We start from the raw sequence: 27,889 nt of genomic DNA on the forward strand, positions 1-27,889 counted from the left end.
GAAAATGCAGTGTGACGGATAAACCCTGGGGGGGTGACGGTTAAACCCCGGCATTTTTGAGATTTCAATTTTGCACCGTTGTCGTTTTTGCTCTATACCGGTTAAACAAAGCGACGTAGATAAAAATTTCCTTAATAAATTTTGTAGCTAAAGGTTCACTCTTTACAGTGGTATACCACATTTAACTTCAATTATTTATTTTCTTGTTAAAAATCGGCACCGAAAAAAAACTGACGGTTAGGCCCCGGTCTCCCCTATATAAAAATTTACATTCAATTTTGTGTAAAAATTGTCGACAATAATTAGTAGATAAATAAATTTATGAAATATATATCAGAAATCGATGTTCCGGAGAATTTAAAAATAACGATTTACTTTACGTGAAATACTTTTCTGGAATATTATTACTTTCTCATGTGTTTCTTCTTGTTTTCCTGCTATTTTGACATATATTCAACATCATTATGTTCGTACGAGTAAAAAATAAATTTTGTACATTATTTACAAAAAGCAAAATGACTTTTTTTTAATATGCTCAGAGATTACATTGTGCAGTGCATTTGCTATTATTTCCGTGCCAATGTGGCCGCGCATCCTCGACATTGTTATGCCCATGAATGAATCTCGGCCACGTATAACGATGCCTATCGCGACTGAATACTTTGTCGATCAGGAAAAGTATTTCTATTTAATCTTGCTGCACTTAAATGTAGCTACTTGCATAGGAGCAACTGCATATATAGCAACAGGAACGATGCTCATAACATACCTCAAACATGCCTGTGGAATTTAAGATTGCCAGGTAAGAAAAATAAACGTTTGTCTTAAGTAGAATGTCATATTTGTTATCTAAAATATAAATGTAGAGAAAGTCTCTACATTTACAGTAAATATATTATTTATAGTTATCCTATCGAGCGAGCAATGATAATCGATAATACAAAATAGCATGGAGAATGAAATTATGATTGATAAGGCAATGATTTATGCCGTCGATATCCATCGTAAAGCTATTTAGTACTTATATAATAATACTTATATAATATCAAACAGCATTACCAAAATGTTTTATATATATATAATAGCAAAACAATAATCTTTTACAACACAGAATTATGTGTATATTAATAATATTTTCTTTTCGAGAATCTGTTCTTCTTCAATTACAACAGAAAAATAAAATATAAATAAATAAAATATTATATAGATTAAATGTATAATATGTTTTGCAGTATATTAATAAAATAGCATTAAAAATAACAATACTAAAACATGTCTTCTACAAAATTCAAAATTACAATATACTTTTAAATAAAATCTCCAATATGTAGTAACACCTTTTTACTTTTGAAGATTTGCCAAATTTTTGATAACCAACTTTGAGGGATCATTCTTATTTTTAATCGCAGTTAGTGTGTGTTGCTTGAGCCTCAACCTTTTCCGAGTAAGTCTTTTCGCATCTTTATGTAACACATATTAGACAAATAATGTAATATTTCACAATATTTTGATTTAAAAGATCAATTATTAATTTAATAAAGATAAAGAGGCCATAAAAATAATTGAGAATGTAAGTTTAAAAAAAAGTAAAACCAAATAATTCTAAAATTATACAAAAATTGAAGAAACTCACATATTTTCTTGTATCTTTTAATTTCCTTGTTATATACATTTTATTTATGTATAGTAATTGATACTAATATATAGATAAAACATTCAAGAAACATGGTGTATTTTAGATTTTTCAAAGTGTAACGTTTGGCACAGTATGAGAAGAACTTTTAATACACTTTCTAATTGTAGCTATCATCCTTTTATATATGTTCTTAGCCAACTATGCTGGACAAGTAATCACGGATCACAATAACTATGTATTTTCCACAGCGTAAGAAACCACTTTATATAGTATTCTCAATTATATGTATGTATGTTTATATGTATGTTTATAATAATATATAGAAAAATATATTTTATCGGTAACGGTAGTATATTAAATTTAACAAATATTAAGTCAATGGTTGATGTATCGAAATGTAAAGCTGACTGTCTGTCACTTTTCTAAAGGATCAAAGTGAAACTTACGAGTTCACACACTACGAAACGAATGAATAAATGCGCTACTGAAAACAGGCAAATACGCCTGCGCGATCTTTTGTCAGAGAATTCATAAGTATTTACCTATGAGAAATAAGCATCTGTTCTATTATCTTATGTCACTTAATCACCGACTTATTTACAGATAAAATTGTTAAATTGCGCGTATTCCCATTTCATGGTAATATTTTGTTACATTTTCGTAAAATTAGATAATTTACGTTAGAATTTGAGCTAGAGTATGAAGAAAAATGGAGTAATACAATATGCAACTGATAAAAAAAGAAAAAATAAGCGAATTGGCCTCTCCGGTGTCACACACATCTGCATGCTCGTGGAGAAATGATCTGTATCGACTCTTTACATATTAGCCTCAATCGGTTTCTGTTACTCACAGTTGGTCTGTGGCCTTATCAAAGGTCTAAACTTGTTCAACTCCAGTTAACATTGCTTTTTAGTGTTTTGGCGACCTTTATCCTAGGTCAGGTATGTTAATAATTTTAATTATATAATAACAAGATAAAAAATATAATGTTATTTTTATATAGCAATCTTTTATTTTGCGTTTTAATATATCAAAATCGTTATAAGACCGTCACAATATTAAATATATTGATATTGATTTTATAACATATATGTGTTTCTTATTACATATAAAAAAAATTTAATTTCTAGTTCTGCTTAATATATATCAGTTAAATAGCTTTCTCATGTTAAATTATGATACATTGTAAAACAATTAAAGACTTAGAGCCTTCCTCTGATTGCATAAGAAAATAGATAATAATTCCAGTGTAAAATTATATAAAAAAATTTCTTTGCAGTTTGCAACATTTCTGACATCACAATGTACTCCAGATCTCCTCATCAATGTTCTTGCATCTGCATTATTTTACATTACCTTTGCAATTAAATATAGTTTATTTTGTATTAACGTTGAAGTCGTAAGTAAAACATAATGGATGACAATTGGGAAATTCGTGAAACTAAATCGATTTTATTTTATAATAAGCAGAAAGCAGAAAATAAATTGAACGCTACAGAAAGAGACCAGTTTTTTTGTACTAGCATGTAGTGTAGAAGAAAAGTCATATATAAACTTGTAAAAATTAATATTATGAAAAAGGATCAACAATTCAGTTTATAGCATAACTCAATAATCAGTTCGAGATGGCTACTGAACTGACACAATAATTGAGGCGTTCTTCAAAACTTTAAAAATCTACATATGCTATCTAACATTAATAACTGAAACTGTGCTTTTGAAGAATCCTGGGGATATTTCTTTCAGGAAAGTGTCCATGTCGATATTTCCTAAATACACATGTTATATTATTGAGTTATGCAATTAACCAAATTTTTATTTGTTTTATAGATTTTATTTTTACATGTATATAATAAACAGATATTCTTTTCATGCAATATGCAGATAATAATTATGAAATTCTTCTGCAGTGTAATATGTTTAATTTATTTTATTTTGCTAATTAATTACATAAATATTAGCTATTCAACTTCAATAATTTCTCGAGTGTCATGCGGTATATTATATGTATATTGTATTCATATATATTATTTTTCGGAAACAAGTTGTATTGTATAAAAAGATCAATTCTTCGGAAATATTTCCGAAAAATAGGTCTTTTTACAGAATACAAACAAGAAATTTTTTAAAAATATGATTAACAGAAATAGTATGCAATATTGACAGATAAAGCGTTTGCTGGAGCAAATGCAGTATACTTGTAACGAGTTAACTGACGAAAATGAAATCAATATCATAAAACAGTATGCTATCTATGCAAAACGTTACACGATTGCGTTTACATGTAAGACAACTGCTTTAGATTTACTTTGAACACGAATTATTATATTTGGAATATTGTATTTAGAAAACTAAACGCGCGGCGAGTTTATAATAAACTTCTTATCGAAATAATTGAGCCTTAAACATTTTTCAGTGGTTGTTATATTTATCGCAATTATTTAATTTTATACCCAATTTGGTTGCGCGTTTTTTATACCTTACTGTCTATAAATGAAACTCACGCACGTATTTCGCCGCTGCTTGTGACAGAATACTTTGTCGATAAAAGATATTTCTACTTGATATTTTTCCATACAAATGCAGCCTTTTTTATTGGGTTGATTGCAATGCTAGCGACAGGAACAATGTTCATAGTTTACTCACAACATGCATGTGGAATGTTTCAAATTACCTGGTAAGGGAATAAATATAAAAACAAATATAAAAAATCTATCAAATTGGAAAAATAGAAAGGCCATTTAATGATGCCAAAAGAATCATTTGCAGTTATCGTATCGCACGTACAATGACACTCGAAACTCTACGAAAAAACAGCTTGCAAAACGAATATTTGATATACAAAAGATTAATTTGTGCTGTGGATATGCATCGCAAAGCTATGAAGTTAGTATTTAATAAGCAATATAAATTACTAGCTGGTTACCCGGGCTTCGCCCGGGCGTCGTTTTTCTTCAAACGACTTCATTTGTGTTTCAATATCCTTATTGTGGACAAACATAAGGAGTGTGTAGGGTGGTTGATTTAAAGGCGATTTAAAATCGGACCGCATAAATGTTTTCCTTGATTGAACATGTCGTAACCGGTCTTTTTCTACTCGAGTTTCACACTATTGAGTCATTTACGCCTTTCCGATATTTCACTTACCGATCAGCGACTTCATCCCTTGGTTTTCCCGAGCGTTTTTTCAGGAATTTCGAGATTGCTCGCTCGCGATGTACACAGCGATATTTCACTTAAAAAATGCCTTAGAAAATCGATTATCGGTAAGTGAAATATCGAGGTTCTATGTACATCGCGAGTAATCAATGTATAGCTCTCCCCGAGAAATTCTACCCCTGTTTTATGTACAATTCTTTAATATTCGGTCTATTATTTCCCGAAAAATTGGAAACATTTCTGATACCGGTTTCCCAAAAAATCGGTAACGAAAAATTATACACTTTATGGCACTCCCCAGGAAATTCTACCCCTATTTTATAATACAATTCTTTAAAATTCGATCAATTATTTCCTGAAAAATTGGAAATATTTCGGATACCGGTTCCCAAAAAGATCGGTAACGAAAAACTATACACTCTATAACACTCCCCGGAAAATTCTACCTCTATTTTATATACTTTTGGTAAAAATTCGGTCGAATAGTTTAAGAGTGTATAAAGAACAGACAACATACATACAGACATCTATATATATAAAGGAAGATGTCCTGACTCACTCACTCACTCATTCACTCATCAACGCCCAGCCCAAACCCCTGAATCGAATTTTCACCAAAAGTATATGAAATAGGGGTAGAATTTTCCGGGGAGTGCCACTATGTGTATAGTTTTTCGTTACCGATTTTCTGGAAACCGGTTTTTTTAATTTTTTTAATTTTTCGAGAAATAATTGGCCGAATTTCAAAGAATTATAGATCAAATTTCTACCAAAAGTATATGAAATAGGGGTAGAATTTTTCGGGGAGTGCCACTATGTGTATAGTTTTGACGTAGAACTACGTCTTTGTCGACAGTAAGGAGGGGTATAAGGGGGGGTAAATCTAGGCACAGCCTGCAACGAATGCAACGAAAATATGTCACACTTTGAACGTTTGTATCTTCGAAACTAATAATCGTAGAGTAATCATTGACATCTCATTTTAAAGCTTATGAAGTCCCATTTATGATAAATCCAGCCTGAACTCTCTATTTCTTCTCGTTTAGATATAGTAGCGTTAGAAAGTTTAGCTAAATTTCTCGTAGATGCAACGAAAACATGTCACACTTTGAACGTTTATATCTTCGAAACTAATAATCGTAGACTAATAAATGACATCTCATTTTAAAGCTTAAGAAGTCCCATTTATGATAAAACAAGACCGAACTCTCTATTTATAATCGATTTTCTTGAAATGGAATTATTATAAGAGATTTTTCTCGAAAAATATTAAAGGAAAATATACTTTATTATATAGTTTTTGAAAGCTCTCAATGTAAGCTAAATGTTTTCGCAATTTAATAAATAAATAAATGAATGAATAAATGGATGAATGGATTTAATAAATAAATAAATAAATGAATTAATAAATGGGTGAATGGATGAATGGATGAATGGGTGAATGGATTTAATAAATAAATAAATAAATGAATGAATGAATGAATAAATGAATGGATGAATGAATGAATGGATGAATGGGTGAATGGATGAATGGGTGAATGGATGAATGGATTTAATAAATAAATGAATGAATGGATGAATGGATGAATGGATAAATGGGTGAATGGATGAATGGATAAATGGGTGAATGGATTTAATAAATAAATAAATAAATGAATGAATGAATGAATGAATGAATGGATGAATGAATGAATGGATGAATGGGTGAATGGATGAATGGATTTAATAAATAAATGAATGAATGGATGAATGGATAAATGGATGAATGAATGAATGAATAAATGAATGGATGAATGGATGAATGGGTAAATGGATGAATGGATTTAATAAATAAATGAATGAATGAATGAATGGATGAATGGATGAATGGATGAATGGATGAATAGATGATTGGATGAATGGATAAATGGATGAATGGATAAATGGATGAATGGATAAATGGATGAATGGATGAATGGATGAATGAATGAATGAATAAATGAATGGATGAATGGATGAATGGATGAATGGGTGAATGGATGAATGGATTTAATAAATAAATGAATGAATGCATTGCCTATATCGCCCTTGTCACACTTTGAACGTCACACTTTGAACGTTTGTATCTTCGAAACTAATAATCGTAGAATAATCGTAGAGAGAGAGAGAGAGAGAGAGAGAGAGAGAGAGAGAGAGAGAGAGAGAGAGAGAGAGAGAGAGAGAGAGAGAGAGAGCGTGAGAGAGGGTGAGAAAGACATATGATTTTCAATAACGGATATTATTCTTTAATTATGTTTTTTTGCTACATAAAATAATAAAAAGTAAATATAGAACATTTATTGTTTTATTTCTTTAAAATAAATTTATTTTAAAAAGAAATGGGCACAGTAACAACTGTGCCGCAAGCAACACGTAGAACTACGTCAACTGTCATTATTTCATGTTAAAGTATTCGTGATCAAGAGAGGCCAAGTTCCACACAGGGCTGTAGCGCTGAATTCATCATTATTGATAGTTGACGTAGTTCTACGTTGTTGCTAAAGCTCTCGATGAAAGCTAAATACAAACAAATCTAAACAAAATAAATAAATAAATAAGTAACATATAAATAAAATAAATATATAAAAAATAAAGAAACAAACAAAAACAAACAAAGAAAAAAAATAAACAAAAAAGAGCACAGTAACAACTGTGCCGCAAGCAACACGTAGAACTACGTCAACTATCAATAATGATGAATTCAGCGCTACAGCCCTGTGTGGAACTTGGCCTCTCTTGATCACGAATACTTTAACATGAAATAATGACAGTTGACGTAGTTCTACGTGTTGCTTGCGGCACAGTTGTTACTGTGCCCATTTCTTTTTTGTTACCGATTTTCTGGAAACCGGTTTTCTAATTTTTCGGGAAATAATTGATCGAATTTTAAAGAATTGCATATAAAACAGGGGTAGAATTTCCCGGGAGTGCTATAAACTGTATAGTTTTTCGTTACCGATCTTTTTGGAAGCCGGTACCGAAATTTTTTCAATTTTTCGGGAATTAATTGACCGAATCTTAAAGAATTGTATATGAAGTAGGGGTAGAATTTTCCGGGGAGCGCCATGATGTGTATAGTTTTTGTTACTGATCTTTTTGGAAACCGGTTTTTATAATTTTTCCAATTTTTGGGAAATAATTGATTGAATTTCAAAGAATTATACATGAAGTAGGGAGAGGAGAGAGAGAGAGAGAGAAGAGAGGAGAGAGAGAGAGAGAGAGAGAGAGAGAGAGAGAGAGAGAGAGAGAGAGAGAGAGAGAGAGAGAGAGAGAGAGAGAGAGAGACTATTTGCGTGTCTTATTACATTTGTCCTCCGGGGCGAAGCCCGGGTAACCAGCTAGTTTTATATATGTAGATAGATATTTATAATAATTAGGATATAAAATACGCGCATATAATAATATTTTTATTTGAAGATTTTCTAACTCGACACTATCTAGATTTAAAATAATGTTCGCCTTTTCGATAATAACCGGTGTAATGTGCGGAAGTCTTAATATTTTTCTGGTAAATACTGTCTTTGTTTTATGATATATACTTATAAATAATAGTAATAAGATTTTTTACTACTAAATTTTCATTCGGACAATTCTAATTAATTGTTATTTCTTTTATAATATTGATTTTATTTTATGACAATTATTACAATATCCATGTATTTTAGATTTTTCAGATGACATCCTTTAAATGTGATATTGAAGAACTTTTATTACGATTAATATTTATGACGTATCTCTTGACTTACATGTTTGTGGCCAACTATATTGCGCAAGAAATTATGGATCATAATGATAACGTTTTTGTCACCGTGTAAGAAATTATTTTATGCGATAAGATTATATTATATATCCGTACAACAAATATGCACACATTCGTCATATGGATCCTGTAATAAAAAATACATTTATTAATATATACTCGTAGTTTAAGAAAGGTATGATAAAACTGTTTGTAGACACAGATTTTATTTATATTTCTTAATTATTAATTAATCATCACGTAGGTACAACGGTCAGTGGTACGTAGCTCCGTTGCAAATACAAAAAATGATACTGTTTCTCTTGCAAAGAGGTACCAAGGCGTTCACTATGAATATTGCTGGATTGTTTGTGGGATCATTAGAAGGTGCTGCTACGGTAAGAAATAACCTTTCAAAATAACTAACATATATTTTAGAGAAAAATAGAAATGTCATGTCTTATTACAGTTGTTGAGTACTGGATTATCGTATTTTACCGTTCTTCATTCTGTGCGGAATTGACCAAAAAACAAATCAACTAACAGTAAAGTAGTAAAGTAATGTTACTAATAGTAGTTTTACTAAAGTAGTTCTATTAATAGTAAAATAAAAAAACTAGTGCAACTTACATGTCATAATCATAAAATCACTAAACTGACTAATAATTTAAATAAAATTGTATGGAATAATAAAATATGGAAGTGTTTAAAACAACGGTGTTTACAGAAAATTATTAATAAATCAATAACTCGGCTTATTTCGATGTACGAAATTTGGCTTTAACACTTTGGTATACTATTCAAGCCCGATTTTGATGAAATTTTGCAGGTGCGTAGTACTTACTAAACCTAGACGTAGTCGTAGCCACTATCGTGGAATTATGAAAATGCCTAGTTCTCGAGAAAATCAAATTTTAATTATTCGGCCTACTTAACGTTTTGAAAGATTTCTCCTCTCTAAAAAAGGCGTGCAAAGTCGATACTCGAATATATCGCGGTTATTGTTGCCTCTTTTCCGCGATGCCGATTGGTTCTCTCGCTGCGCTTACTTCATTTGCAGCTGTCATCGTATATTTTGACAGTTGTGTGTATCAAGGAGTTAATAGTGTAATAGTAATAGCATAATGTTAAAGCTAAATAGCGCGCGCGAAGCGCGCGTCTGTGGTGTCTAGTTCGATATACAAAGATAATTAGAATTCAAAATATTTTACTGAAATGTTTTTTTTTCATTAATGTATTAAAAAACTGTAGGCGTACGTACAGTGTCGTCAAAATATTATTATAAAAAAAAACAAGAAATCAAAGAGGCTTATTTTCTCATTTTTTTTATATCGTCGTTTTACAACTCGTAGGTTATTAAAGAGTTATTAACAAAAGAAGTTTCATAAATAAAACAACTTTTACATGAGTTTGAAATTTCCACGCAAAAAAAGCGAGATCCATCCCAAACTGCCCGTTATTTACAATGTAAAAAATATTAGAAGAATGTAAGAAATCTTTATTTGTTTTTTTTCTTGATAATGATATTTGGTCAACATTTAGAACAGTTTCCTCATACACTAATAAAATAAAACATTTTAGCAAAATATTTTTAAATTTTTATTATTTTTTTCATTTCAAAATCTTAAAAAAACGTTAATTAAGCCGAATAATTAAAATTTAATTTTCTTGGAAATTAAGCATTTCTGCAACTCCGCGTTAGTGGCTCCAACTACATTTAGTAAGTACTACGTACCTGTAAAATTTCATCAAAATCGGACTTGAGTAGTACACTACATTGCAGTCTTACCGAGAGCGTCGTTGCGCGCTGTTCAAAAAGTTTCCGAACTATGTCTTCCTTCGAAATATGTTTCTGCTCGATTGATACACTACTTCCAACGTTGTTTTCACTTTTGGAAGCGGTCCTAGTAAGTATATGCATTTTTTGAAAATTACGAGCGTTAAACCCGTTTGTGAATTTTCATTGATGTCTTCGAGTGTCGAATTCTTTAACTTTACAACGTGGATTTTGTAAAAAAAAAAAAAAGAAAAAGTGCGAAAACCAGGTCGTGAGAGTAGGTAGGCTGAGAATGCACTATCTTCTTTGTTTTGATGCAGAAGTAATAAATCAGCAGCGATGCGTGCACGAACGTCGTGGTAAAAAAATCACGAATTGTCTTTCTACAGTTCAATCTTTTTTTTTTCACAAACATTAAGAAAAATTCGCAGACAAACTTACGCGCGATTCTAAAAAACGCTTACCAGATCTGCTTCGAAAAGTAGAAATGACGTTGGGAGTATCAACCGAGAAGGGACATATCGAAGGAGATAAAGCAGAAAACTTACAATTAACCCACAAAAGTTATAAAGGCAAAGGGGACTTTTTGAACAGAATATATGTGAGTCAAAAGATTACCATAAATTTTCTGAATGATACAACATAACTTATCGGTGTATCACGAAACGGATGAGACTTTCTTTAAGTTAATCTTTTTGCACAGTGAATTATCTTTCATTCTTAAACATTTAATGCAATGAATTGTGTAGATCATCTCATAATATTCAAATTCCAAGAATCGTATATAAAAAGTTATGTAATGCAGCAATTACGAAAGTAATGCTAATTCATCAGGATAGGAAATATAAAGTTACGAGAGATATAAAAAATTTTGTGCACGATCAAAAAAGTGAGTACTTTAATACTTTTAATACTTGCTCCAGAGAATGCAGTACTCTTTACTTAGATGCAACACATTTAATATACTTTGATATTTTCTACATTTTTAATATTTTACAGTACCTTTCATTTCGCCAGTAATAACTTCGCACATGATTCGTATCACACTTTTGAGGCAGTTCCGATGCTTCGAAACATCTAACGTATCCTACGACTGCACGCACGCAAATGACTGCACGCACGTATGACAACGTCGCTGGAATCGAGTGAGTTGCGCCTGCGTAGACTTCGTTAAAGAATTCACCTTATGTGTGTTTTTGTTGTGTGAAATATACAGCTGCTGAATTTCATTCGGTGTAAAATCGATTGTCTGTTCCCTAGCAAAATTGTCAAGGTATAAGTGTCTCGATCCCATAATAATATTTTATATTATATCCCATTCTATGCTAGGTTATAGCGTTTTATATCGCTATTTAGAATTTAGCGTAGAAAAAAATATCAGAATAGTCTGTCTGGAAGAAGGGAATATGAAAATTTATTCACTTTTTTGCATTTAGACCTCAATCGGATTCTCGCCATTGGCTTATGGCCCTACAAGCAATCAAAACTTGTTCGATTTCAATTAATTTTGTTTTTTGGTATTTTGATGAGCTGCATTATATTTCAGGTATATTTTTAATACGTTTTATTATGTCGTAAGAGAGTCACTATATATTTAAAATTTATTATTTAATATTAAATAATTAATATAACATATAGATAATGTTAAGTTATTATAATATACATTTTTATATAATCATACATCATTTTTATGCAATCAATTATAGTATTTCAATTATAGATAATTAATTATACAACTTTTATACAATCATATTTTATACATTATATTTTATAATTTTATAATATAATATGATATATTAGGTGTACTGTGTAATAATATACTGTAATTTAATTATATTAAAATTATGTAATATAAAAGCTATATATTGTGATTACAAAAATATTATGCATAAAAAAAGCAACTATTTTATACTTACAAAGTGTCACTTAAATTGTTTTACATATAAAGAAGCAACTATATTAATATAAATTTTTTAATAAATTTGTTGATTATAGCTTACAACATTTTTGACTGCAGAATACACACTTGGTCTTGCAATTAAAATCTTTTCTTACATATTACTTTTGATTTCATTTATAATTAAATATAACTCGTTTTGGATTAATATTCAAACTGTAAGTTAGATTATTCATCCATTATAAATAAATTTTTATACAATCTTTTCGAAACTTTACGAGAAGCAGCATAACATATATAATAGGTTAATATAATAGGTCAGATATTTACTGGAGCAACTGCAACATATCTATATTGATTTAAAAGATGAAAATAAAATTGCCAACGTAGAAAAATATGGATGCAACGCGAAACATTATACGATTAGAATTATACGTAAGATAAAATTAATTAATCTTCTTTACGTGCCGCGCAGTAAAAAATAAATTATAGCAAAAAATAGATCACAATCTCTTCTTATAAAATGTTAAAAAATAAATGACTTTGCTGCTATATACTTTACACTGCTGTATAACTAAATGTCGTACTTTTATCACAATGTAAAATATAATGGAAAGTATGTAATTTATTTTATTTTTATTATCACTGAAAATAGAAAAGTAAAATATTAAAGAAGTATATAAAGATTTACATTCAATTTTGTGTAAAAATTGTCGAAAATAATTAGTAGATAAATAAACTTATGAAATATATATCAGAAATCGATGTTCCGGAGAATTTAAAAATAACGATTTACTTTACGTGAAATACTTTTCTGGAATATTATTACTTTCTCATGTGTTTCTTCTTGTTTTCCTGCTATTTTGACAGCATATATTCAACATCATTATGTTCGTACGAGTAAAAAATAAATTTTGTACATTATTTACAAAAAGCAAAATGACTTTTTTTAATGTGCTCAGAGATTACATTGTGCAGTGCATTTGCTATTATTTCCGTGCCAATGTGGCCGCGCATCCTCGATATCGTTATGCCCATGAATGAATTTCGGCAACGTATAACGATGCCTATCGCGACTGAATACTTTGTCGATCAGGAAAAGTATTTCTATTTAATCTTGCTGCACTTAAATGTAGCTAGTTGCATAGGAGCAACTGCATATATAGCAACAGGAACGATGCTCAGAATAACATACCTCAAACATGCCTGTGGAATGTTTAAGATTGCCAGGTAAGAAAAATGAACGTTTGTCTTAAGTAGAATGTCATTTGTTATCTAAAATATAAATGTAGAGAAAGTCTCTACATTTACAGTAAATATATTATTTATAGTTATCGTATCGAACGAGCAATAATGATCGATATTTTACAAAATACCATGGAGAATGAAATTATGATTGATAAGGCAATGATTTATGCTGTCGATATCCATCGTAAAGCTATAAAGTTAGTACTTATATAATAATACTTATATAATATCAAACAGCATTACCAAAATGTTTTATATAATAGCAAAACAATAATCTTTTACAACACAGAATTATGTGTATATTAATAATATTTTCTTTTCGAGAATCTGTTCTTCTTCAATTACAACAGAAAAATAAAATATAAATAAATAAAATATTATATAGATTAAATGTATAATATGTTTTGCAGTATATTAATAAAATAGCATTAAAAATAACAATATTAAAACATGTCTTCTACAAAATTCAAAATTACAATATACTTTTAAATAAAATCTCCAATATGTAGTAACACCTTTTTACTTTTGAAGATTTGCCGAATTTTTGATGACCAACTTTGAGGGATCATTCTTATTTTTAATCGCAGTTAGTGTGTGTTGCTTGAGCCTCAACCTTTTCCGAGTAAGTCTTTTCGCATCTTTATGTAACATATATTAGACAAATAATGTAATATTTCACAATATTTTGATTTAAAAGATCAATTATTAATTTAATAAAGATAAAGAGGCCATAAAAATAATTGAGAATCTAAGTTTAAAAAAAAGTAAAACCAAATAATTCTAAAATTATACAAAAACTGAAGAAACTCACATATTTTCTTGTATCTTTTAATTTCCTTGCAATATAGAATTTATTTATGTATAGTAATTGATACTAATATATAGATAAAACATTCAAGAAACATGGTGTATTTTAGATTTTTTAAAGTGTAACGTTTGGCACAGTATGAGAAGAACTTTTAATACACTTTCTAATTGTAGCTATCATCCTTTTATATATGTTCTTAGCCAACTATGCTGGACAAGAAATCACGGATCACAATAACTATGTATTTTCCACAACGCAAGAAACCACTTTATATATCTTCTCAATTATATATATGTATGTTTATATGAATGTTTATAATAATATATAGAAAAATATATTTTATCGGTAACGATGGTATATTAAATTTAACAAATATTAAGTCAATGGTTGATGTATCGAAATGTAAAGCTGACCGTCTGCCACTTTTCTAAAGGATCAAAGAGAAACTTACGAGTTCACACACTACGAAACGAATGAATAAATGCGCTACTGAAAACAGGCAAATGCGCCTGCGCGATCTTTTGTCAGAGAATTCATAAGTATTTACCTATGAGAAATAAGCATCTGTTCTATTATCTTATGTCGCTTAATCACCGACTTATTTACAGATAAAATTGTTAAATTGCGCGTGTTTCCATCTCATGGTAATATTTTGTTACATTTTCGTTAAATTAGATAATTTACGTTAGAATTTGAGCTAGAGTATAAAGAAAAATGTAGTAATACAATATGCAACTGATAAAAGAAGAAAAAATAAGTGAACTGGCCTCTCCGGTGTCACACACATCTGCATGCTCGTGGAGAAATGATCTGTATCGACTCTTTACATATTAGCCTCAACCGGTTTCTGTTACTCACAGTTGGTCTGTGGCCTTATCAAAGGTCTAAACTTGTTCAACTCCAGTTCACATTGCTTTTTAGTGTTTTGGCGACCTTTATCCTAGGTCAGGTATGTTAATAATTTTAATTATATAATAAGATAGAAAATATAACGTTATTTTTAGCAATCTTTTTTTTGCGTTTTAATACATCCAAATCGTTATAAGACCGTCACAATATTAAATATATTGTTATTGATTTTATAACATGTGTTTGTTATTACATATAAAAAAAATTTAATTTCTAATTTCGCTTAATATATTGCAGTTAAATAGCTTTCTCATGTTAAATTATGATACATTGTAAAACAATTAAAGACTTAGAGCCTTTCTCTGGTTGCATAAAAAAATAGATAAAATTTCAGTGTAAAATTATATTAAAAAATTTCTTTGCAGTTTGCAACACTTCTGACATCACAATGTTCTCCAGATCTCCTCATTAATGTTCTTGCATCTGCATTATTTTACATTACCTTTGCAATTAAATATAGTTTATTTAGTATTAACGTTGAAGTCGTAAGTAAAACATACTGGATGACAATTGGGAAATTCGTGAAACTAAATCGATTTCATTTTATGATAAGCAGAAAGCAGAAAATAAATTAAACGCTACAGAAAGAGACCAGTTTTTTTGTACCAGCATGTAGTGTAAAAGAAGAGTCATATATAAACTTGTAAAAATTAATATTATAAAAAATGGTCAACAATTCAGTTCATAGCATAACTCAATAATCAGTTCGAGATGGTTACTGAACTGACACAATAATTGAGGCGTTCTTCAAAACTTTAAAAATTTACATATGCTATCTAACATTAATAACGGAAACGGTGCTTTTGAAGAATCCTGGGGATATTTCTTTCATGAAAGTATCCATGTCGATATTTCCTAAATACACATCTTATATTATTGAGTTATGCAATTAACCAAATTTTTATTTGTTTTATATAGATTTTATTTTTACATGTATATCAACGATATTCTTTTCACGCAATATGCAGATAATAATTATGAAATTCTTCTGCAGTGTAATATGTTTAATTTATTTCATTTTGTTGATTAATTACATAAATATTAGCTGTTCAGCTTTAATAATTTCTCGAGTGTCATGCGGTATATTATATGTATATTGTATTCATATGTGTATTATTTTTTGGAAACAAGTTGTATTGTATAAAAAGATCAATTCTTCGGAAATATTTCCGAAAAATATAGGTCTTTTTATAGAATACAAACAAGTCAATGTTTTTAAAATATGATTAAGAGAAATAGTATGCAATATTGACAGATAAAGTGTTTGCTGGAGCAACTGCAGCATACTTATGACGAGTTAACTGACGAAAATGAAATCAATATCATAAAACAGTATGCTATCTATGCAAAACGTTACACGATTGCGTTTACATGTAAGACAACTGCTTTAGAATTACTTTGAACGCGAATTATTATATTTGGAATATTGTATTTAGAAAACTAAACGCGTGGCGAGTTTATAATAAACTTCTTATCGAAATAATTGAGCCTTAAACATTTTTCAGTGGTTGTTATATTTATCGCAATTATTTTAATTTTATACCCAATTTGGTCGCGCGTTTTTTACACCTTACTGTCTATAAATGAAACTCACGCACGTATTTCGCCGCTGCTTGTGACAGAATACTTTGTCGATAAAAGATATTTCTACTTGATATTCTTCCATACAAATGCAGCCTTTTTTATTGGGTTAATTGCAATGCTAGCGACAGGAACAATGTTCATAGTTTACTCACAACATGCATGTGGAATGTTTCAAATTACCTGGTAAGGGAATAAATATAAAAACAAATATAAAAAATCTATCAAATTGGAAAAATAGAAAGGCCATTTAATGATGCCAAAAGAATCATTTGCAGTTATCGTATCACACGTACAATGACACTCGAAACTCTACGAAAAAACAGCTTGCAAAACGAATATTTGATGTACAAAAGATTAATTTGTGCTGTGGATATGCATCGCAAAGCTATGAAGTTAGTATTTAATAAGCAATATATATTATATATTTATAATAATTAGGATATAAAATACGCGCATATAATAATATTTTTATTTGAAGATTTTCTAACTCGACAATATCTAGATTTAAAATAATGTTCGCCTTTTTGATAATAACCGGTGTAATGTGCGGAAGTTTTAATATTTTTCTGGTAAATACTGCCTTTGTTTTATGATATATACTTATAAATAATAGTAATAAGATTAGTTACTACTAAATTTTCATTCAGACAATTCTAATTAATTGTTATTTTTTTTATAATATTGATTTTATTTTTATGACAATTATTACAATATCCATGTATTTTAGATTTTTCAGTTGACATCCTTTAAATGTGATATTGAAGAACTTTTATTACGATTAATATTTATGATGTATCTCTTGACTTACATGTTTGTAGGCAACTATATTGCGCAAGAAATTATGGATCATAATGATAACGTTTTTGTCACCGTGTAAGAAATTATTTTATGCGATAAAATTATATTATATATCCGTACAACAAATATGCACACATTCGTTATATGGATCACTGTAATATTAATATATACTCGTAGTTTAAGAAAGTTATGATAAAACTGTTTGTAGACACAGATTTTATTTATATTTCTCAATTATTAATTAATCATCACGTAGGTACAACGTTCAGTGGTACGTAGCTCCGTTGCAAATACAAAAAATGATTCTGTTTCTCTTGCAAAGAGGTACCAAGGCGTTCACTATGAATATTGCTGGATTGTTTGTGGGATCATTAGAAGGTGCTGCTACGGTAAGAAATAACCTTTCAAAATAACTAACATATATTTTAAAGAAAAATAGAAATGTCATGTCTTATTACAGTTGTTGAGTACTGGATTATCGTTTTTTACCGTTCTTCATTCTGTGCGGAATTGACCAAAAAACAAATCAACTAACAGTAAAGTAGTAAAGTAATGTTACTAATAGTAGTTTTACTAAAGTAGTTCTACTAATAGTAAAATGAAAAAACTAGTGCAACTTACATGTCATAATCATAAAATCACTAAACTGACTAATAATTTAAATAAAATTGTATGGAATAATAAAATATGGAAGTGTTTAAAACAACGGTGTTTACAGAAAATTATTAATAAATTAATAACTCGGCTTATTTCGATATACGAGGTTTGGCTTTAACACTTTATAGTATACTATTTAAGCCCGATTTTGATGAAATTTTGCAGGTACGTAGTACTTACTAAACGTAGATGTAGTCGTAGCTACTATTGTGGAGTTATGAAAATGCCTAGTTTCCGAGGAAATCAAATTTTAATTATTCGGCCTACTTAACGTTTTGCAAGATTTCGATATACAAAGATAATTAGAATTCAAAAATATTTTACTGAAATGTTTTTTTTTTTCATTAATGTATTAAAAAACTGTACGCGTACGGACAGTGTCGTCAAAATATCATTATAAAAAAAAACAAGTAATCAAAGAAGCTTATTTTCTCATTTTTTTATATTGTCGTTTTTACAACTCGTAGTTTATTAAAGAGTTATTAACAAAAGAAGTTTCATAAATAAAACAACTTTTACATGAGTTTGCAATTTCCACGCAAAAAAGCGAGATCCATCTCAAACTGTCCATTATTTACAATGTAAAAAATATTAGAAGAATGTAAGAAATCTTTATTTGTTTTTTTTTCTTCATAATGATATTTGGTCAACACTTAGTACAGTTTCCTCATACACTAATAAAATGAAATATTTTAGCAAAATATTTTTAAATTCTTATTTTTTTTCATTTCGAAATCTTAAAAAACTTTAATTAACCCAAATAATTAAAATTTAATTTTCTTGAAAATTAAGCATTTCGGCAACTCCGCGTTAATGGCTCCAACTACATTTAGTAAGTACTACGTACCTGTAAAATTTCATCAAAATCGGACTTGAGTAGTACACTACAGTCTTACCGAGAGCTGTTCAAAAAGTTTCCGAACTATGTCTTTATAATGTTTGGGGGTTTATTTATAATTTAGTCAACTCTATATCCTTCGAAATATGTTTCTGCTCGATTGATACACTACTTCCAACGTTGTTTTCACTGTTGTAAGCGGTCCTAGTAAGTATATGCATTTTTTGAAAATTACGAGAGAATCCGTTTGTGAATTTTCATTGATGTCTTTCGAGTGTCGAATTCTTTAGCTTTTCAACGTGGATTTTGTTAAAAAAAAAAAAAAAGAAAAAGTCTGCGAAAGTCAGGTCGTGAGAGTAGGTAGGCTGAGAATGCACTATCATCTTTGTTTTGATGCAGAAGTAATAAATCAGCAGCGATGCGTGCACGAACGCATAGTCGTGGTAAAAAAAATCACGAATTGTCTTTCTACAGTTCAATCCTTTTTTTTCAAACATTAAGGAAAATTCGCAGACAAACTTACGAGCGATTCTAAAAAACGCTTACCAGAACTGCTTCGAAAAGTAGAAATGACGTTGGGAGTATCAACCGAGAAGGGACATATCGAAGGAGATAAAGCAGAAAACTTACAATTAACCCACAAAAGTTATAAAGGCAAAGGGGACTTTTTGAACAAAATATATGTGAGTCAAAAGATTACCATAAATTTTCTGAATGATACAACATAACTTATCGGCGTATCACGAAACGGATGAGACTTTCTTTAAGTTAATCTTTTTGCACAGTGAATTATCTTTCATTCTTAAACATTTAATGCAATGAATTGTGTAGATCATCTCATAATATTCAAATTCCAAGAATCGTATATAAAAAGTTATGTAATGCAGCAATTACGAAAGTAATGCTAATTCATCAAGATAGGAAATATATAGTTACGAACAGATAAAAAATTTTGTGCACGATCAAAAAAGTGAGTACTTTAATACTTTTAATACTTGCTCCAGAGAATGCAGTACTCTTTACTTAGATACAACACATTTAATAAACTTTGATATTTTTTACATTTTTAATATTTTACAGTCCATTTTACAGTACCTTTCATTTCGCCAGTAATAACTTCGCACATGATTCGTATCAACTTTTGAGGCAGTTCCGATGCTTCGAAACATCTAACGTATCCTACGACTGTACGCACGCAAATGACTGCACGCACGTATGACAACGTCGCTGGAATCGAGTTGCGCCTGCGTAGACTTCGTTAAAGAATTCACCTTATGTGTGTTTTTGTTGTGTGAAATAAACAGCTGCTGAATTTCATTCGGTGTAAAATCGATTGTCTGTTCCCTAGCAAAATTGTCAAGGTATAAGTGTCTCGATCCCATAATAATATTTTATATTATATCCCATTCTATGCTAAATTAGGCTATAGCGTTTTATATCGCTATTTAGAATTTAGCGTAGAAAAAATATCAGAATAGTCTGTCTGGAAGAAGGGGATATGAAACTTTGTTGTCCTTTTTGTATTTAGATGTGTCTCGATGTTTACCGGAAGATGATTTCAGTTGAGACCAAGTATTTTGACCTCAATCGGATTCTTCTACTTGCCATTGGCTTATGGCCCTACAAGCAATCAAAACTTGTTCGATTTCAATTAATTTTGTTTTTTGGTATTTTGATGAGCTGCATTATATTTCAGGTATATTTTTAATACGTTTTATTATGTCGTAAGAGAGTCACTATATATTTAAAATTTATTATTTAATATTAAATAATTAATATAACATATAGATAATGTTAAGTTATTATAATATACATTTTTATATAATCATACATCATTTTTATGCAATCAATTATAGTATTTCAATTATAGATAATTAGGGGAGACCGGGGCTAAGCCGACACTATTTTTTCAAAGGCAATTTTTAATATTTAATTAAAATTTTTAGGCAAATTCAATGGTACATATTTAAAGAGTGTTTCTTCAGGTACAAAATTGATTCAGGAAGTTTTGCTGTACGTCGCTTTGTTTTGCCGCCAGGAAAGGAAAAGTGACGCGAAGACAAATTTTCGAATTGAAAAATGCCGGGGCAAACTCGACACCCCGCCGGGGCAAACTCGACACTTTGTCTGATCGACACAATTTGATCTGGAACTTATTTTTTACTGTCTGAAAATGAAAATACATTGTTTATTGTGTATTTAAAAAGTAGAAAAATTCGGAATAAAGTAGCTAGAACAATCATTTGAAATAATGAGAACAAAAATTGTTGAACTTTCAATTATCTTCATCTAAACTCATGTCTGAAAAACAATTAATGCAGGTAAACTCGCGATCGGACGTGCGCATACATTTGTCATGAGCCATACGGCTGCATGACAAGCATCGTTTGTTACTGGGAGCCGACGAAACGGCGTGGTGTTGACTTTGCCCCGGACGTCGTTTTTCACTTTTGTCACTTCAAAAACATGACAATTTTGAAAATATGCAAAAACGATTATCGGATTCATATAGAGCATCAAATTTCCCATCAAAATCACTTACCGGTAGATTCGCAAGAGTAAAGCTCGATGAAAGAGTAGACATTTTCGAGAGATCAGAAAAATTACTTTTCACTATCAAAAACGCTTATGTCGCGTTAAAAATTACACTATAACTCAGAATGTTACCAAATTTCGTTGATAATACTGGCACATAAAGACGCATTTACAGTAGGAAAGGCAAGTTTCTACGATAGATTTAAATTGGCAAAAAGCCTAGTGTCAAGTTTGCCCCGTTGTCGGCTTAGCCCCGGTCTCCCCTATACAACTTTTATACAATCATATTTTATATCTACATTATATTTTATAATTTTATAATATAATATGATATATTAGGTGTACTGTGTAATAATATACTGTAATTTAATTATATTAAAATTATGTAATATAAAAGCTATATATTGTGATTACAAAATTATTATGCATAAAAAAAGCAACTATTTTATACTTACGAAGTGTCACTTAAATTGTTTTACATATAAAGAAGCAACTATATTAATATAAATTTTTAAATAAATTTGTTGATTATAGCTTACGACATTTTTGACTGCAGAATACACACTTGGTCTTGCAATTAAAATCTTTTCTTACATATTACTTTTGATTTCATTTATAATTAAATATAACTCGTTTTGGATTAATATTCAAACTGTAAGTTAGATTTTTCATCCATTATAAATAAATTTTTATACAATCTTTTCGAAACTTTACGAGAAGCAGCATAACATATTGTTAATATAATAGGTCAGATATTTACTGGAGCAACTGCAACATATCTATATTGATTTAAAAGATGAAAATGAAATTGCCATCGTAGAAAAATATGGATGCAACGCGAAACATTATACGATTAGAATTATACGTAAGATAAAATTTATTAATCTTCTTTATGTGCCGCGCAGTAAAAAATAAACTATAGCAAAAAATAGATCACAATCTCTTCTTACAAAAATTTAAAAAATAAATGACTTTGATGCTATATACTTTACACTGCTGTATAACTAAATGTCGTATTTTTATCACAATGCAAAATATAATGGAAAGTATACAATTTATCTTATTTTTATTATCACTGAAAATAGAAAAGTAAAATATGAAAGAAGTATATAAAGATTTACATTCAATTTTGTGCAAAATATGTCGACAATAATTAGTAGATAAATAAACTTATGAAATATATCAGAATTCGATGTTCCGGAGAATTTAAAAATAACGATTTACATGAAATACTTTTCTGGAATATTATTACTTTCTCATGTGTTTCTTCTTATTTTCCTGCTATTTTGACAGCATATATTCAACATCATTATGTTCGTACGAGCAAAAAATCAATTTTGTACATTATTTACAAAAAGCAAAATGACTTTTTTTTTAATATGCTCAGAGATTACATTGTGCAGTGCATTTGCTATTATTTCCGTGCCAATGTGGCCGCGCATCCTCGATATCGTTATGCCCATGAATGAATCTCGGCCACGTATAATGATGCCTATCCCGACTGAATACTTTGTCGATCAGGAAAAGTATTTCTATTTAATCTTGCTGCACTTAAATGTAGCTAGTTGCATAGGAGCAACTGCATATATAGCAACAGGAACGATGCTCATAACATACCTCAAACATGCCTGTGGAATGTTTAAGATTGCCAGGTAAGAAAAAGAATACATGAAAAATAAACGTTTTTCTCAAGTAGAATGTCATTTGTTATCTAAAATATAAATGTAGAGAAAGACTCTATATTTACAGTAAAATTATTATTTATAGTTATCGTATCGAGCGAGCAATGATGATCAATATTTTGCAAAATAGCATGGAGAATGAAATTATGATTTATAAGGCAATGATTTATGCCGTCGATATCCATCGTAAAGCTATAAAGTTTGCACTTATATATAATAATACTTATATAATATCAAACAGCATTATACCAATTGTTTTATATATATAATAGCAAAACAATAATCTTTTACAACACAGAATTATCTGTCACAGAATTAATAATATTTTCTTTTCAAGAATCTGTTCTTCTTCAATTACAATATACTTTTAAATAAAATCTCCAATATGTAGTAATACCTTTTTACTTTTGAAGATTTGCCGAATTTTTGATAACCAACTTTGAGGGATCATTCTTATTTTTAATCGCAGTTAGTGTGTGTTGCTTGAGCCTCAACCTTTTCCGAGTAAGTCTTTTTGCATCTTTATGTAACATATATTAGACAAATAATGTAATATTTCACAATATTTTGATTTAAAAGATCAATTATTAATTTAATAAAGATAAAGAGGCCATAAAAATAATTGAGAATCTAAGTTTAAAAAAAAGTAAAACCAAATAATTCTAAAATTATACAAAAACTGAGGAAACTCACATATTTTCTTGTATCTTTTAATTTTCTTGCAATATGGAATTTATCTCTGTATAGTAATTGATACTAATATGTAGATAAAACATTCAAGAAACATGGTGTATTTTAGATTTTTCAAAGTGTAACGTTTGGCAACAGTAAAGAAGAACTTTTATTACACTTTCTAATTGTAGCTATCATCCTTTTATATATGTTCTTAGCCAACTATGCTGGACAAGAAATCACGGATCACAATAACCATGTATTTTCCACAGCGTAAGAAACCACTTTATATAGTATTCTCAATTATATATAGTGTATACATATATATATAATAAATTAATATATATCCATTAATTAATAACTATAATAAATTAAAATACATATAATGTACATGACATATTAATTGTAATATGTTATAATTATTAATTAATATTTATTAATTTATTACATATTATATATTTTTGATTGTCTATAATTATTTTTCCATAGATATAATGTTCGTTGGTATACAGCACCGTTATCCATACAGAAGCTGATATTATTTTTGTTACAAAGAGGTAGCAAAACTTTCAGTCTAAACGTTGGTGGATTGTTTGCAGCATCCTTAAAGTGCTTCGCCTCGGTAAAATCTATATTAGAATATATCCAATGTAACACGCGGCGCGTAAATAAAATAAAAGAAAGACGTATATCTTTGCAGCTAACGAGTGCGTCAATATCTTACTTCACCGTCATATACTCTACACAGCAATGACGTGATTGACGTGAAGACACATCATCTAATAGTATATAAGAATTAAGTAGGTAAGTGTAAAAACAAATTTTATCACCTTTAGCTAATTGTTTGATGAGGTGATACAGAGAATATAACGACTTTTTTTTCTTTTTAAATCGTAACGCTGCCTACGAAACAGAGAGGAAATAATTAGTTGATTTACATACATGTACATATTGTAGAGTCGACATGACATCGACAGAATTAACTATGAGGTATTTTGTACATATAAATGTAACGCACACAAACAAAACGTACATAAAAAAGTAAATAAAAAATATACACTAATTTATTATTTTCTATCTATTGTATTCTTTAATTTTTTTAGAAAGTGGTAAATTGATTGTCTATGAGAGTAAATAAAGTAGTGGCAATACTGTCATAAGACGTATTTGATAATTCTAATATTACTATTAATCTATTGAAATGCCAGTTCAATCATTCAGTCATTGTACATTCACAGGCGACACAGCCCATTCTGTCAAGTGATTTGGAGAAGTCAAATACAATATATATGCAACGCTCTAAAGTAGGCGCTGATTAATCTTGCGATATGAAGCACTGTTGCCACAAGATTTCTGAAGACCAGGATAAAAGCCTGTCCAAACTTTGCATAACCATGTACATAAGGAAAATTATCCAATCGCATTTTACGCGCGTCCTTAAAATAGAGAAATGCGACTGGATAATTTCTGTATACATATAGTTGTGTAACTTTGCAAGTTTGTCTGGATAAGCCCTAACAGTCACTTATAGTTTTATCTTTTGCAACTTGAATCTCGATTCAAGATCGTTATTCTAGTCTTGTGAATATACTTTAGGGCGTTGCACGTACAGACGGTGTATTTGATGACTTCCCCACACGAAATCACTTGATAGAATGGGCTGTGTCGCTTTGTGTAAATGTGCAATGAATGCAACTGACATCTCAACAGTAATATTAGAGTTATCCAATACGTCTTATGCCATTACTTTATTTACCCTCACATATCCTGCTAATAAAAATATATTTATTTTTTGAATGCAGCATAAGCAATAAAGTATTAAGAACTGATGACTAAATTGACGAGTAATACAAAACACTGGACAGCAGTTGCGATGATACTACTGGATGAAGAAAAATGTTACTAGAATAATGTTATTCCAATAAAGACTAAATGAAAGTACGAGATATCTAATAGATAAATGTACAATGTGTTTAAATGTGGTTTAAATATAACAAAGATTTGAACCTTTGTTAAGCGAAGTTAGTGCTAAATTAGAATTAGAATATATAGTATTGTACACAAGTATCTTACTGGCGACATTTTCAGTGCCTGGCATGTTAACACTTCGAACACTATCAACTACCTATCTTCTCTTAAATTAAAGAACAAACATATCTGACGAGCGCGCGAACTGAAATGAAGCACGTGAAAGTACGGGAATCGAAAAAGATGACTACGCTTGCGCGAGTTTCAATTCTAAGGTCATTTCCTAGAAGCTTATCTGTGGGAAATAAACATCCGTTAAATTTTATTCAGCGTCAAATCGATCGCTTAATCACTGACCTCTTCCCGAGCGAATATACCAAATTGCATGCCGTCTATTTGTACAATTTTGTTATTATTCCACACTGCCTAGCTATGCGTTTACAATAAATTATACAATCAACATTAAAATTTAGAAGGAAAAAAAATTTTACCGAGCGAAAGAAGGGGATATGTAAAACTTTACTGGCATTTGATAGTCAAACACATCTCGATGCTTAACAAGAGATGTTTTCTTTAGAAATTCAGCATTTTAGTCTAAATCGAATTCTTCTGCTTATGATTGGCTTATGGCCCTACAAACGATCAAAACTCATTATATTTCAGCAGATCGTACTTTTTGGTATTATGACAAGTTTTGTTATATTTCAGGTATGCTAATATTTTAATTGTGTTATTACATAAGGAAGCCGCTACATATTTAACGTTCTATAATAATATTAATTATAATTGTATTATATTTGATTATAAGGATATACTAATACAAATAATTATATAAAAGGATTTAATATGTGATTATAATATATTATAATAAATTTGAAAATATCTGATTATTTTGGACATACACAATCTGCTAATAATAAAATATTTTATTATAAAATTTATTTATTGATTATAGCTTTCAGTATTTTTTACCGCAAAATGCACATCCAATTTTGTTATCACAATGTTCTCTTTAATACTATTTTATCTTGCATTTATAATTCAATACAATTCATTTTGGATTAATAGCCAAATCGTAAGTTAGACCTTTATTGCACGCGTTCAAATCCGTTATAAGTGACTGTTTTTTCTTTACAATAATTTTTTTCAAATAACCATTTTTTCACTTCACAACAAGAAGCGTTATGAATAAAATACTGTTGAAACAATAGGTGAAAAATTTATTGGATCAACTTAAGCACGTTTGTAACGAGCTAAAAGATGAAAATGAGATCAATGTTATGAAAAGATATGGGAACAACGCAAAACGTTATACAGCTAAAATTATATGTAAGAAAACTATTAATTTTTATCAAATACCATAAAGAAGATTTAATTAACGTAATAACCAAGTAATAATAAATAAATTATTGATTATTGCACTAATTTATATAAGTATATTTCCTTATTACATTTATTTAAAAAAATATTTAAGAAAAAATACATATTAGAAGTAGATATATAAACATAGTTATATTTCCTTAAAACTGTTTTCAAAAACAATTTTAATTATCAAAATTAAAAAAATATAATAATAACAAAAAAGCTGAAAATAACTACACAATTATTTTTCTGCAAAAATATACCTCGCAGCAAAAACTCAAGAAATTTGAAATATACAGCAAATCGATAGGAAAAAAACAGTGATTTTTATGACTACTTTTCTCATATGTCTTTAGTGATCACAATCATCGCTATACCTATTGCTATTTTTGCGTTAATGTGGCCACGCATTTTCAACATTATTAAACCTAAGAATGAGTCTGAATCAGATTTCTGGATACAATCAATGACCCAACACTTCATCAAGCAAGAAATATACTGTTATTTATTTTTAATCCACATGAGTGCAGCTCTTTGCATAGGAGGAATTTCAATGATAGCGACAGGAACGATGCTCATAGGATGTCTTAAATACGCAT

General features: G+C 29.4%; 3 protein-coding genes and 2 pseudogenes across 3 annotated transcripts; all 5 read left to right on the forward strand.

Moving 5' to 3' along the window:
* Positions 1-580: 580 nt before the first annotated feature.
* LOC139771340 (uncharacterized) lies at positions 581-1,889 on the forward strand (annotated as a pseudogene).
* A 547-nt stretch (positions 1,890-2,436) lies between these two features.
* On the forward strand, positions 2,437-9,252 carry LOC139771382 (uncharacterized; annotated as a pseudogene).
* A 2,203-nt stretch (positions 9,253-11,455) lies between these two features.
* LOC139771341 (uncharacterized) lies at positions 11,456-14,824 on the forward strand. The gene is given in 9 exon segments (XM_071704043.1): positions 11,456-11,477; positions 11,769-11,878; positions 12,328-12,447; positions 12,547-12,664; positions 13,192-13,459; positions 13,561-13,674; positions 14,009-14,099; positions 14,395-14,540; positions 14,785-14,824. Coding segments are annotated over 9 exon segments (1,029 nt in total).
* A 251-nt stretch (positions 14,825-15,075) lies between these two features.
* On the forward strand, positions 15,076-18,282 carry LOC139771463 (uncharacterized). Its single transcript, XM_071704260.1, has 9 exons — positions 15,076-15,234; positions 15,560-15,679; positions 16,450-16,567; positions 16,700-16,961; positions 17,054-17,170; positions 17,257-17,347; positions 17,506-17,651; positions 17,833-17,965; positions 18,037-18,282. Exons 1-9 carry the CDS (start codon positions 15,091-15,093, stop codon positions 18,088-18,090), a joined length of 1,185 nt encoding a protein of 394 aa, XP_071560361.1. The 5' UTR covers positions 15,076-15,090; the 3' UTR covers positions 18,091-18,282.
* A 2,281-nt stretch (positions 18,283-20,563) lies between these two features.
* LOC139771380 (uncharacterized) lies at positions 20,564-26,323 on the forward strand. Its single transcript, XM_071704113.1, has 10 exons — positions 20,564-20,767; positions 22,141-22,260; positions 22,354-22,471; positions 22,994-23,258; positions 23,374-23,487; positions 23,702-23,792; positions 24,088-24,233; positions 24,450-24,582; positions 24,661-24,764; positions 24,875-26,323. The coding sequence occupies exons 1-9, from the start codon at positions 20,600-20,602 to the stop codon at positions 24,712-24,714; spliced, it is 1,209 nt and encodes a 402-aa protein (XP_071560214.1). The 5' UTR covers positions 20,564-20,599; the 3' UTR covers positions 24,715-24,764; positions 24,875-26,323.
* Positions 26,324-27,889: the final 1,566 nt, after the last annotated feature.

Source organism: Temnothorax nylanderi, unplaced genomic scaffold, assembly GCF_030848795.1.
Source record: "Temnothorax nylanderi isolate EJ_2023f unplaced genomic scaffold, tnyl_v1.0 TNYL_tig0039_pilon, whole genome shotgun sequence".
Taxonomy (NCBI): domain Eukaryota; kingdom Metazoa; phylum Arthropoda; class Insecta; order Hymenoptera; family Formicidae; genus Temnothorax; species Temnothorax nylanderi.